The 13,415-nt window shown below is 42.3% G+C and overlaps 1 protein-coding gene and 6 non-coding genes across 9 annotated transcripts in view; 6 read left to right on the top strand and 1 right to left on the bottom strand.

Annotated features, from left to right (window-relative positions):
- Positions 1-13,415, top strand: part of adissp (adipose secreted signaling protein) — a 31,785-nt gene that overhangs the window by 14,438 nt on the left and 3,932 nt on the right. For all 3 annotated transcript variants that reach the window (XM_020640375.3, XM_065950533.1, XM_020640374.3), the window contains exons 4-5: positions 10,987-11,125; positions 12,682-12,807. In XM_020640375.3, the coding sequence (XP_020496031.1) occupies positions 10,987-11,125; positions 12,682-12,807 (265 nt within the window). The remainder of the gene's footprint in view (positions 1-10,986; positions 11,126-12,681; positions 12,808-13,415) is intronic.
- On the bottom strand, positions 6,164-6,235 carry trnad-guc (transfer RNA aspartic acid (anticodon GUC)). Its single transcript has one exon. It is a non-coding gene; the product is annotated as a tRNA-Asp (tRNA).
- On the top strand, positions 6,531-6,603 carry trnav-aac (transfer RNA valine (anticodon AAC)). Its single transcript has one exon. It is a non-coding gene; the product is annotated as a tRNA-Val (tRNA).
- On the top strand, positions 7,372-7,444 carry trnav-aac (transfer RNA valine (anticodon AAC)). The gene has a single exon. It is a non-coding gene; the product is annotated as a tRNA-Val (tRNA).
- On the top strand, positions 8,379-8,451 carry trnav-aac (transfer RNA valine (anticodon AAC)). Its single transcript has one exon. It is a non-coding gene; the product is annotated as a tRNA-Val (tRNA).
- On the top strand, positions 9,221-9,293 carry trnav-aac (transfer RNA valine (anticodon AAC)). The gene has a single exon. It is a non-coding gene; the product is annotated as a tRNA-Val (tRNA).
- trnav-aac (transfer RNA valine (anticodon AAC)) lies at positions 10,199-10,271 on the top strand. The gene has a single exon. It is a non-coding gene; the product is annotated as a tRNA-Val (tRNA).

The raw sequence follows: 13,415 nt of genomic DNA, 5'->3' as shown, positions 1-13,415 counted from the left end.
AATTACACAGGTCCTTCAGCCGATTTTTACATCGCAGACTTTTTGCTCTAAATGTGCAAAATGTTAGCAACTATCATGGGGAATATTTTGGCTTCAATATTGTACAACGGGAGGAGGTGGAGATGCGTTGTCAATTTTTAGATACAGTAAAAAAAACGAGTGAATAAAACAAGATTTTACCGGTAGTGCATAAAAAAAGTCAGAGCGATATTATGACTTGGCATGAATCCGTTTAGTTAAAATGACTTACATGAAAAGCCTGGAAGTCTTTACAGGCTCTAAGATAGTGATCCCTTTTTTTTTTCTTTCCCAGGCTCAGTTTTTATCTGGCATCTTCACATCCCTTCTGGGATCAAAAATGCTCTTTCCGGCCAAACGACATGATTGAGTCTCCATCTGCGTCATGAACACCATGTTCAATATATACTCAGGTTTATTGTCATGTCAGGGTAATATTATTTTTTGATGGATTAGGGGTCGGCGATGCTTCGTGATACGCAGGGATTTTTTTATTTGTGAACATGAGCAGGAAGCACACTTTTCCCTCAACACAAATCAAGGCATTGAAACAGGAGTCACAGGAACACATAAGACTGATTTATGCTGACAAACACAAGCTAAGAGTGCTAGAACAAGAGGCGGGTACTTGAAACAAAACATGCAGTTGATATGCAAACTAGAGAAAGGTAGACAGCTTAAAGTCGATAAATATTTGGATGCCAACTCAATATAAAGTTCCTACTGCACGGAGACCATATGTCATATCATCTTGTTTTCAAATTGATCAACCTAGTAGTGCTTAATCACGACTTAGTGGTACTCAATACATGCAAAAATAAATCAGTTTTCCCTGGAAACAAACCCACTAGCTTCCCACAGATGGTATCAGTTTGTCTTCTGGTCATAATTGAGGGCTCAACTTCCCTCTGTGCCATATTTTCAAGTAGTTGATACACTATAGGAAGGTAACTCTTAGATCAGAGCCCTTAGTTTCTATAAAGATTGAAAGGATTTTTCAAGCAAATCATCCAGAGGAAGATTAAAGTCTTTTCTCATCACTCCCCGTTAATCTCCTGTGACGGCTCTAAAAGCACAGAACAATGATATCACAACTCTCATCTGCTCGCTGCTGTCAGCTGAAAAACCTCCAGCTGCACAACTCAACTAAAAAGGATCCAAAAAGCTCAAAAGATGTCTTAAATTGACCATCAGTGACTGTAAACGTGTTCCAGGTGTTCAGACCTCGCTTCAGTCGAAGCTGCTGATCTTTCTGTACGTTGGTTTAAAACCAAATTCCTGCAAAATGAACGACCCTCCCATGAGACACAGGGATAAGACAATGCTAGCAAGCAATTATGCTAAACTGTGATTGCAACCATGTTCAACTTGAAAGCTATATACATCAGCATGTGAGCGATCAGCATGAGGGCGTGCTGATTCTTGGGTCCTGAGTTGATTTGTATTGGAATGAATAAAAATTTGCGGTGTACAGTATTGATTTTTTTGCTTTAAAAAAAACCAAACAAATCAAAAGCAAAAGTAAAACCATTTATTTATTTATTTATTTGTATTTTACAGGGACATTGCATATTGATAAACATTTCTGTAAATATACCAGAGTTAGCCAAAAGGCTAATTTTCATCTGTTGTCCCTGGCCAGATTTTTATAAAAGGCTCCCTAAGAAAACAAAACAAATTCAAACATCGCTAAAAGCTACAAAAACAAGTATTAGTAAAAGCACGTATCCAATAACCTACTAAAGTAAATGTAACGTGCACACAACAAGACAACAGGATGGTTGCTTTCGGGTTCACGTCGGCTGTTTTTCTGTTGAGTGATGTGACATAACGATTATCAATCCCAGGGAATAAAAATACTGAAATGTCCAATAAAAGTCGAGATGCTTAAGTGAATCAATCCTGTTGTTAGATAGCATGCACCACCAAGACCCCTGTCAAGACTCGTTTTAGACCGCCTGCTTCATTGAGCACAGATCGGCGCCACTAAACAAAGTGGATGTGGAAATGATAACTGCTTGGTCTGAAAAAAAAGTCAAGACACTTGCACTGTGCACCGCTTTGTGCCAGGTGTGACGTTGGGCTTTTTGTTCCTCTTTTATTTGTGTTGGATGAGGAAATGCAAACAGGCAGAGGATCATCCACATAGTTCATCAAACACTCGAGTGGTTGGCTCACATATTAGTTCATCCATCTTCTGCAACTTCTCAAGTGCACTAAAGAAAAGTTCTGAGCCTTTCCAAACGTTGGAACTAATTCACAGGCAATTTCATTTGCAGCGACTACAAACTTGGCCGTCCGTAGTTACAGATCAGCCTGTTTTTTGTGAGCTCGTGAGGGTTTGTCTCTTGAATGGTGCCTGAGAGTGGGCATGGAGCACTGTCATCCTGGCATCGTGGAGCTGAGAGAGGAGCGGGGGGTTGTTGCTATGGAAATTGTCAGTGGAAAGGGGTGGGGTGGGGGGGGGGACTTGGCAGACAGACCAAAGATGAGATACGAGTGTGTGGGATGGAAGTGGTATGCACACAACAGCTGTATGAATATGAGCCTTAATGAAGGCTTTGTGATTTTCACGAGCCGTGTGTTTGTCCGTGTAGCAGCCGGGTCAACGACGGAACCAAACATGATCCTGTGAAATTTACAGTGTTTTCTCTGGTTAATGATTAAGACTGTGAGGAGGGGTATGGAAATGAGCAGCTGTCGGTGCTACAGAGATCAGCAGCTGAAGAAGTTCTGATACATTTTTATATTTAGGAGCCAGTTTCTTGACTTCTAAACTTTCTTCTGTAGGTGAACATGCTCATTACTGAGATATACGGGGTTAATTATTTCATGGATCAATGATCGCCTCAAGGAAAGACTGCCAGAAAATGAAGAGAAGGAAAATTAAAGAGGTCATACTGGTAATTATTTGAGTTCAAAGCAGAGCTGATCATTATTTCTGTATAAATAATTGATTTAAAAACAGTATTATTGACCAGGCAAGCGTACTTAGCATTTTAGCAGCTTTCTACTCATTGTTTCTGGACCAAAGTGTTTTGTTTTCATTGTTCATTTGTTCGTCTTGCAGTATCAGTTATCGTAGAATCACTATATCAATATATTATCACCGTTGTCTGCCAGGTATCATATCGTAAGTTACTGCTCTCATGTGGGTTGTTTCAAGATATAAACTCAGCAAACATTCTCCTGTACAAGCCTCTGAAACGTACCTGTCTCACACCACACAACCAACAGACAAATTAAGCAAATAGCTGATGAACAAAATGAGCCTTTCACAGCTGGAGGCCCGATAACTTTTCCTCAGGAGTTGGTGGAGACCAAAAAGGAGGTCAAAGAAGGCGTGATTACAAACATTATAATCTAGAGGATTTTCAGACGATTAAACGTCTCTTTATTCTTGTCAGAAGTTAACACAATGGTGATGTAAGCTCCTGCATTTGCAGTATTTTGGTATTATGTCATCAAGCAGTGGTTTATCCACCAGAGAGAGAGAGAGAGAGAGAGAGAGAGAGTCAGGAGTAGTGTACTGCTTTTTTCTGTTATTTTCCGAGTTTGGAGAAAAGTGTTACTATGGCAGAACAAAGAAGTGATTGACAATTTAGATGAGTAAACATCCAAACAAACATGAATACAAACAACCAAAACTGTCGGTGAAAGCACATCTTCAATAACCGCTAACAGCTAAAGGCAGAGCTTAGTTACGACGCTTCTTCCAAAAAAGCAGTCTGAAAAGGAGCTACCAAAAACAGAAACTGACAGCTAAATAGAAGGTATCTTACCGATAACATAAAAAAAAAACACTTTCATTTTACTCTGTATTATATTTACCACTTTTCACCTCACAACTGTCTTTAGAAAAGGTTTAGCAACAAGTGCACTATCTCTCTTTTAATAACTTTAATTCAAGTAACAAAATGGATTTCCTGAGTCACCAAATCGAGTCACACCAAATGTATTTCTCATTTCTCGGGTTACCAGCAGCAGCGAGCCCGAATTTAAAAGAGTTTAGAAATACATTTTAATGTGGACTTAATGCCTCACACACCGTCTATGGAAGATCATCCACAGTTTCCTGTTGGGGTTCATTAACGCTGTCTGAATGGTCTTGGTGAACTGGCGAGCCAAGATCATAAAATATGTAGCTCTCGGTATACAGTCGGAGAGAGAATGGCGCCATTGTTGTTGGATGAGCGCTGAGTCGTTTGTGTCTGGGTGTGCCCAAGTACCAGTGTGGCACATGTTTAGAATGTATATTAGACCGTCATCAGTCAAAAATGCATTAGAAGAGTAATCTATGAATACTTAAAATAAAGCTCTTAATGTAAAATTATTCATATTTGTTCTCACTTTTTTGCTTCCCGTCCTTCAAACCCTCTGTCGGCCCAAACCCACAGCGTGAGATTGAAAGTAAATCAATGTTTCAGAGACTGTTGATGATCTCTGGACATGCGTGGGTCTCTGCTCACAGAGCGATGATTGTTTTTCTCTGCAGCGCTCCTTCACTGTCCTCTCTCTCTCTCTCTCTCTCTCTCTCTCTCTCTCTCTCTCTCTCCTCACTTTATGCTGTTTGCAGCTCGACTCTGCCCGCTGCTTCAACACGGGGTCGTGTGGGGCTGAAGCTGCTGTGTGCAGCTCTAGCTGGAGGGGCTTTGCGCTTATCTCTCCTCCCCTGCACTTCCCTGCGGTCACTCTCTCTCTCTCTGTCTCTTTTTCTGCTCTCTCTCTCTCTCTCTCTCTCTCTCTCTCTCCCTTTGTACCTGTCTCCTCTGTGAGGTCTTCCTTTCTTCTTGTAGTTTCCCTCATGAATTTTTCTCTTTGCTGAACTTACACTGCTGCCTCTACATCGTCCCCCACTCCTCCATCGCTCTTTCACTCCCCTACCTCAAAGTGTCTCTTCACATTTTGTTTAATATGAATTGACAAACTGTAAATTGTGCTGTGAGCAACAAGATAAGAGCGTTGCATCCGGTTGCGTCAGATATTACAGCGTCTCTGTTTTCTTTATTTGTTTTCCAAAAAGTCTGTTTTAAATGTACGCAAAACCTGAGAACTGCAACTGAATGTTTGCATCATCAAGTCATCTGATCAGAAAGTGCATCTGAATGTCTGTTACTTCTAGGGATGTGCTCAAATAATCGATATGGCAATATATCGTCATGTGCTCCTCGATATGGCTGCAAAGCTGCGACGACAGTTTTAAAAGACAATCGACCTATAGTGCAGTTCACAATAACACCATAAACAAAGGTGTTTAATATATTTAAATATATTTATCGTGGTGTTGTGGGACATTTTCAGCCCTAGTCACTTCTACATCCAAAAGCAAAGACCTCAGAATAAGAGAAGAAAATACTATAACATAAAACTATTCACCCTGTGGCACCCCTCCAGTTTCCAGACCAATTTCCAGATTTGGTCTGCACCGGAACTTGAACCGGCGACCCTCCGGTTGCCAACCTAACCCCAGACTGAGCTACTGCCGCCCAAAACAGCTTGCATAAAAAAAACTCTATCTGTTAATAAGAACAAAGTGCTAAATGAAACGCTCTTAAGAGGTTATTTTCAAGCCGAGCTGCCATGACTATAAACACTGAGCGAGTTTCTAGGAACTGAGCGGGTTTAGTGGTTACGGGATTCCTTCCTTCCGGGTTAATCATTCACAAAGTTTTCACAGAATCCAAATTACCTTCACAGGTATATTCACCTCTTCAGAACTCCACCCAGTATTGAAAGACAGTAAAAAAAAAAACTCCAACAGGAAACCGTGTCGGCTTAAAATGTAGAGTCTCGCCAACACTTTGGACACACGGGTGTCTTTTATGCGCACTTATTGTTTTTTTCCCTTTTTAAAAAGACGTCCACTTCTCTTTGTGGTAAAGTTTAGCAGGGTGTGGACACATGCTACAAAAAACTGCTTACTTAGTTGTCACTATGTCTTCAGCGTGATTAGCAGTTTTGAGTTGGCAGTTTTATATGAGGGACCAAACATGACAAGTTGATATAAATAAACAAATGCTGGACTGAAATAAATATATGTTCATTAATGTATTTATTTGAACATGTATTCATCACTATGTTATTTGGTTCTACTTACATAGGGTTGTTGTCCCTGATAGTTTTGTAGCCTTAGAAAAAAAGGTTTCTCCCCGTCGGGGAATCGAACCCCGGTCTTCCGCGTGACAGGCGGAGATACTGTCCACTATACTAACGAGGACTGGTGCGTTGTGGGATATGTAACGTGACCAGGATCCTGGCTCTATTCCAGTCTTTACTGTGTATAAAACAGGAGAGGAACTCGTGTTGTCTTTGTGTTTACAGTTTGTGTGACTTCTTGTTGTGTTGGCTTTCTTTACATCAACCTGGGCAGGTTTTTTATTTGTCTTTTAATGTGTTTACAGCTCTGTCTAACCTGTAAAGACATAAATTGCAAAGAATGATCTACAGTAGCTGAATAAAGCTGCTCACAGAGCACTTACGTAATGTGTAAGGTCAGAGTGTCATGGCCAGCAGTTTCCGTAGTGTAGTGGTTATCACGTTCGCCTAACACGCGAAAGGTCCCCGGTTCGAGACCGGGCGGAAACAACTTATTTTTTTTCTTTTCCCTTTACTTTTCTTTCTTCTTCTGTGTAGACAGTCGTCTCTCAGCTGGAAGGTCGGGGGTTCAATCTTCAGCACCTGCTGTCACATGTCCGTTGTGTCCTTTGGCAACACACTTAACCCCAAATGACTCTCGCTGCTTCAGATTTAGACGACTTTATTAATCCCAGAAGGGCAAGTCAGTCTCCCTTCTGGGATTAATAAAGTTGTCTTAAAGAGGTCATATTCTGCCCTTTTTGGGGTTCGTATATTTAATCTATGTACCTACTAAAGTATGTTCACAATAGCTAAAGTTAAACACACTTGATCATTTCTGTCTTCTTGTTTGGGAGGTCAAGCTTTTAGACAGTCTCTACTCCATCCTCCAAAACTGCACCACTGAATAAAAACAGATACGTGTTTCTTTCCTAAACTTTGGTGGCGGGCTGCCCATGGGGTGCACAAACTAACCTCTAGGTCATCGGCTCCCTGCCTTGACTTCAACGTTGCCTTCAACCTACACTAGCCTCTAAGCTAGTATGAAGTTATTTGTGTTTTTGAGGGGTTTGTTCAAGCTGTTGCCAACGGTTTAAGATCTTTGGAGAATGATTTTGAGAACAATACATCAAATGAATACCTTCAGTTTCGTCTGAAGCTTAATGAATGAGTTCAACTGTTTGCTGCTGTTTCAGTGAAAATCAAGACTTAAACAAACAGCTCAGATGCTCACAGAGCACTTACGTAATGTGTGAGGTCACAGAGTGATGGCCAGCAGTTTCCGTAGTGTAGTGGTTATCACGTTCGCCTAACACGCGAAAGGTCCCCGGTTCGAGACCGGGCGGAAACACTTTTTTTTTCTTTTCTTTTTCTTCTGTTTAGACGGTCGTCTCTCAGCTGGAAGGTCGGGGGTTCGATCCCCAGCACCTGCTGTCACATGTCCGATGTGTCCAACACACTTAACCTCAAATGACTCTCGCTGCTTCAGATTTAGACGACTTTATTAATCCCAGAAGGGCAAGTCAGTCTCCCTTCTGGGATTAATAAAGTTGTCTTAAAGAGGTCATATTCTGCCCTTTTTGGGGTTCGTATATTTAATCTATGTACCTACTAAAGTATGTTCACAATAGCTAAAGTTATAAAAAAGTGTCTGTTTTCATGTACTCTCGCTCCATGCACCGGCTCGCTTCTGACTCTCTCTCTAAGGCTCTGAAGCGCCCACGTTCAGAGTCCCCACGTGTGCCAAGTCTAATCTGATTGGTCCGCCTGTTGGCTCTGCCGTAATTGGTCAGTCGCTCAGGACGGTTCTTGGAAATGTCACGCCCCTTTTACCATATTGGGAATGCAGCCACTTTAGCTCCGCGAGGGGAGCAAAAACATTAGCACCTTAGCACTACTGTGCTACCGCAGGCTACGGCATATCGTGGGCGTGCTACAGAAGTTAACGGGCGTGCAACATGAGCTGCCACAACGAACCAATGGGCTTAGATCAGTGATATCACACTGACAAATCGTCACACTGGCAATTTTTTTTCGAGGGGGGCTAGAACCGAGCGTTACATGCAGCTAATGCTGCAGCTAACAGGAGGACGTAGGAGAAGCCGCCTTTCCGCAGACTTTGAATTTTTGCACATAGATGTGACTAAACATGCACAGGACACTTGGAAAACACACTAAAGAGCATATAAAACCAGAAAAAGCATAATATGGTACCTTTAAACAAACAGTTCAGATGCTCACAGAGCACTTACGTAATGTGTGAGGTCAGAGAGAGCTGGCCAGCAGTTTCCGTAGTGTAGTGGTTATCACGTTCGCCTAACACGCGAAAGGTCCCCGGTTCGAGACCGGGCGGAAACAGTCTTTTCTTTTCTTTTCTTTCTTCGACACTTAACCTCATGTTGCTCCCGCTGCTTCAGATTCAGACGACTTCATTAATCCCAGACAGGCAATTCAGTCTCCCCTCTGAGTTTAACAAAGTTGTCTGAATCAGAGGCGTATTAATGTGTTTGAATGGGATCAGTTACTTCTGATGGTCACTTTACAGAGCAGCCTCTGACATCACTGTGTGAATGAGGAGTTGTGACCTGCGGTGTAAAAGTATTTTGAGTTGTCAGCAGACTAGAAAAGCTAAGTCCATATACATACATATCGTCAAATGCCGCTGATCAAATGTCTTACATTACAGCACAATGGCCTGCTTGTCCTGTGGTTATCCTTGTTTGCCTAACACGCTAATGGGCTCAAGACCAGGTGGAAAAACTTGTATTTTTCTTCTTCATGCTTCGTCCCTAAACTTTGTTGTAATAATGTTTTCCATCCTTGATTATTAAACAGCGGATCATAAACAATCAGGAATCAATCTGTCCTCATTTTTCTGAAGTTTTTGTTGAAGTCTCTTTTTTTTAAGCTGCAGTTGTTTAGGAAAAACTGGAGAACCACCAGAATGAAATCAGCCTTTATCTACAAATCCTGGATTTATGACCAAAGAGCGTTTAGAACTAAACAGCAGCTGTGAATGAGTTCAACTGTTCGCTGCTGTTTCAGTGAAAATCAAGACTTAAACAAACAGCTCAGATGCACACATAACACTTGCGTAATCTGTGAGGTCACAGGGTGATGGCCAGCAGTTTCCGTAGTGTAGTGGTTATCACGTTCGCCTAACACGCGAAAGGTCCCCGGTTCGAGACCGGGCGGAAACACTTTAATTTTTCTTTTCTTTTCTTTTTTCTTCTGTTTAGACGGTCGTCTCTCAGCTGGAAGGTCGGGGGTTCGATCCCCAGCACCTGCTGTCACATGTCCGATGTGTCCAACACACTTAACCTCAAATGACTCCCGCTGCTTCAGATTTAGACGACTTTATTAATCCCAGAAGGGCAAGTCAGTCTCCCTTCTGGGATTAATAAAGTTGTCTTAAAGAGGTCATATTCTGCCCTTTTTGGGGTTCGTATATTTAATCTATGTACCTACTAAAGTATGTTCACAATAGCTAAAGTTATAAAAAAAGTGTCTGTTTTCATGTACTCTCGCTCCATGCACCGGCTCGCTTCTGACTCTCTCTCTAAGGCTCTGAAGCGCCCACGTTCAGAGTCCCCACGTGTGCCAAGTCTAATCTGATTGGTCCGCCTGTCGGCTCTGCCGTAATTGGTCAGTCGCTCAGGACGGTTCTTGGAAATGTCATGCCCCTTTTACCATATTGGGAATGCAGCCACTTTAGCTCCGCAAGGGAGCAAAAACATTAGCACCTTAGCACTACTGTGCTACCGCAGGCTACGGCATATCGTGGGCGTGCCACAGAAGTTAACGGGCGTGCAACATGAGCTGCCACAACGAACCAATGGGCTTAGATCAGTGATATCACACTGACAAATCGTCACACTGGCAATTTCTTTTCGAGGGGGGCTAGAACCGAGCGTTATATGCAGCTAATTTCCGCGGACTTTGAATTTTTGCACATAGATGTGCCTAAACATGCACAGGACACATGGAAAACACACTAAAGAGCATATAAAACCAGAAAAAGCATAATATGGGACCTTTAAACAAACAGTTCAGGTGCTCACAGAGCACTTACGTAATGTATGAGGTCACAAAGTGTTGGCCAGCAGTTTCCGTAGTGTAGTGGTTATCACGTTCGCCTAACACGCGAAAGGTCCCCGGTTCGAGACCGGGCGGAAACAATCTTTTTTTTTCTTTTTTTTTCTTTTCTTTCTTTTCTTTCTTTTCTTTCTTCTTCTGTGTAGACAGTCATCTCTCAGTTGGAAGGTCAGGGTTCGATCCCTAGCTCCTGCAGTCACATGTCCGATCTATCCTTGGGCAACACACTTTATAATTTCTGCCTTTTTGTTTGGGAGGTCAAGCTCTTAGACGGGCTCTACTCCATCCTCCAAACTGCACTAGATGGTGTAACCATAAATAAGATTAAATTTTTGAGTTCAGGAAATTTCTCCTCACATGGGATTAGTATTATTGAAAGATTTTGGAGCCGAGTGAAATCCAGAAGGTGTTTCAGGTTTATTTCCCTACAGGCTTAAACTGCCAACCTGGCAGAGAGCAGCGAGTGTAAGAACGCTTCAGCAAAAACTAATCGTTTCAATTAGACGACTCCTTCAAGGAAAACTCTGCCCAACGGTGCAGTGATTATAACATTACTTATTATAGGTATAAATCCTTGTTCATTGAGCTGTAATGGATTTACACTTTTCAATTTGAGGTTAAGCCAAAGCCTGTTTCCCCCCTCTGTATAAAGCCTCCTCTTCATTATTTACCTCTCTCCCCGCGTTAGTCGCATTAATCCAAATGTTTGTGCAACAAAGAAAGACAGACATTGTTTTTCCTCCTCGTTGCTAAATCTTTTCTCGACTCTTTTGCCCCTCCTCTCTTGTGTCTCTGTAGGTCGGTTTCTTAAAGACGCAGCACCGGTATGAAATAGTGTTCACCTTGCCTGAAGTCCCAGCTCTGGGGAAGGATGTGTGTCCAGCACCGGTGCCCAGTCCACATCTCCGGATCACTGATATCACACCCGCACCAGAGGGTAAGATCAGTTTGAAAAAAATAATCTGCTTAAAGGCTTTATATGTGATTTTTCACACTTAAATATAATAGAAATCAAATATATCCTCTGAAAATAACTCTGTGAGTCATGACTGTCTGCAATGGGTGTAACACCCGAGTCCCACTGTCTGTGATGCTTTCAGAGTTTTCAGAGTCCTATCTTCAGTTTGTTTACATCGCCAGGACGGCCGGCTGACTCCTCCCCTCGTGTATAAAAGTTGTTTAATTGAGGGACTAGAGAAAAGAAGAATAACATACTGTACTCACTGCTTAACTGTGTTTCTAGATCACGCTCATTTCAGGTAAATTTACATGCAGTGTGAAGATACCAGCATAATAAAGATCGCTAGCATTAGCATGCTAACACAACAATGCAGAGCAAGTTGTTTTGGTTTCATGCTGGTGCTCAAGGGCGACATCTGCTGGATCAAAAAAATTGCATATAAAGCCTTTAAGGGCTGTGTCGTGAAAGCCAATTAGCATTTAGATTTCCAGACTCCCTGGAATGCATCCGAAATGATGGATCCCATCTCCATTCAACAAATGTGCATTTTAAAGTTGTTCTCCTCTTCCCTAAAGGACAGCCCGAACAAAACAATATTTTTACAAATCTGCGTCATGACGATGGTTCTTCAGCAAACTTAAAGCTCCTGTGAGAGCTCCCCTCCCCCCCGTGGATAAGGAGGCACATATTTTGTCCTTGCTGTTGAACACTAACCCTCGGCTGGACCAGAAGTACCCAAAAGTTTTCCCAGGCACATCTGTTGCTGTCAAACCAACACCTGGCACCCCCCAACACTTTTTTTTAGAAATGTAACTTCAAAGTGTGTGAGTCTGTCCTGGATTCATCCCTAAACCTGATCACTCAGGTCAAAAGGTGGTCCTCTAATGTTTCTGGGAGTCGTTCCAGCTACGAGCCTGTAACTCCAGCATGTTACTGACCTCTCTGTAACCCTCACATTAGGCCCAGTTGGCCCGTTACCGCCCCCCCCCCCCCCCTTTCCTTCCTTCACCGTTGGTCTGCACTCACATTAATCCAGTCCCAACTACGCCTCAGCACGGTTACCTCTTGTACATGCGTCATCACATATTAATACGGCACATGCATGGCTTTACAGCATCATGAAGTGTCCTTTAGTTTACAAGAGGTCAAGAGACAAGCAAACAGGACTTTGGGGGTCAAACATGCTTGGGAAAAAGATTGCTCAATGCGAGTGTGTTTGTGTGCCTGCTGATGTTGACAGTGTTGTATTTTCATGACTGTTTACTCGTCAGCCTTCATCCTGTTGTCATTATGTCTTGGCAGCTGGATTATTCTTTTGGTTTCTGATCCATATAAGAAGTAGTCACGCAGAGTGTGTGTGTGTGTGTGTGTGTGTGTGTGTGTGTGTGTGTGTGTGTGTGTGTGTGTGTGTGTGTGTGTGTGTGTGTGTGTGTGTGTGTGTGTGTGTGTGTGTGTGTGTGTGTGTGTGTGTGTATTAAAACCCACCAATAAAGAGGATATGTAATCTCTTCTCTGTTATTTGTGTTTCTCAGGAGGTCTGAAGGTGACGTGCGAGTACATGGCTCAGCACGAGGGCGTTCTGTGCGAGGAGGTGCTGCTGCTGAGCGAGACCAACGAGGACGTCTGTGTTAAGGTCAAAGTTCACGCCAGAGTCATGGGTGAGGTTACTTCACAAATATGAGTGATGCGAATGTCATTGTTCTGTGCGTGAAAATGTACAGTTTACATTGAAAGACATAGTGGTCGTGTGGAGGACATTGTGTCAGTTTGGGTTTTCAAAAACATAGGAAACATTTTTTTGAAAGGATGCAACAACAACAAAAAGTTTACTCTGAGAAGATGAAATGAAAGTGGATTGATTAATGTTCAATCGAAGCAGACTGAGGGAATAAATGATGAAAGTGTGCGACTCAACTCAGAGCTGTAGTGTGTAGCTGATCTCCCTTTAGCACATCTTCATCATCTGATGTTCCTTCAGCGCCGACGCCATCGTTTCAACTCCTGTTGTTTCAAACTTGAACACACCTCAGAAAAAAAACACACAAAACATTTCTCCTTAAACAATCATACACTTCCTGTCCTGCTTCACCAAGATTCAAGATAGAAGTTAAGAGAAGAAAAGAATACAAAATAAAACTCTTTATAAATACTGTATCCTCCATGTAAGCACACAAACAGAGTGAAAGTGTGAGCAGAGAGTGTTTGTACGAGACGTCATCTACAGAGTTCAAATCCAATTTTAGTTTCAGAACATGTTTTTTAATAT

Source organism: Labrus bergylta, chromosome 22, assembly GCF_963930695.1.
Source record: "Labrus bergylta chromosome 22, fLabBer1.1, whole genome shotgun sequence".
Classification (NCBI taxonomy): domain Eukaryota; kingdom Metazoa; phylum Chordata; class Actinopteri; order Labriformes; family Labridae; genus Labrus; species Labrus bergylta.
Note: the sequence above shows the minus strand (reverse complement) of the source record. Positions and strands in the feature narration are given on the sequence as shown.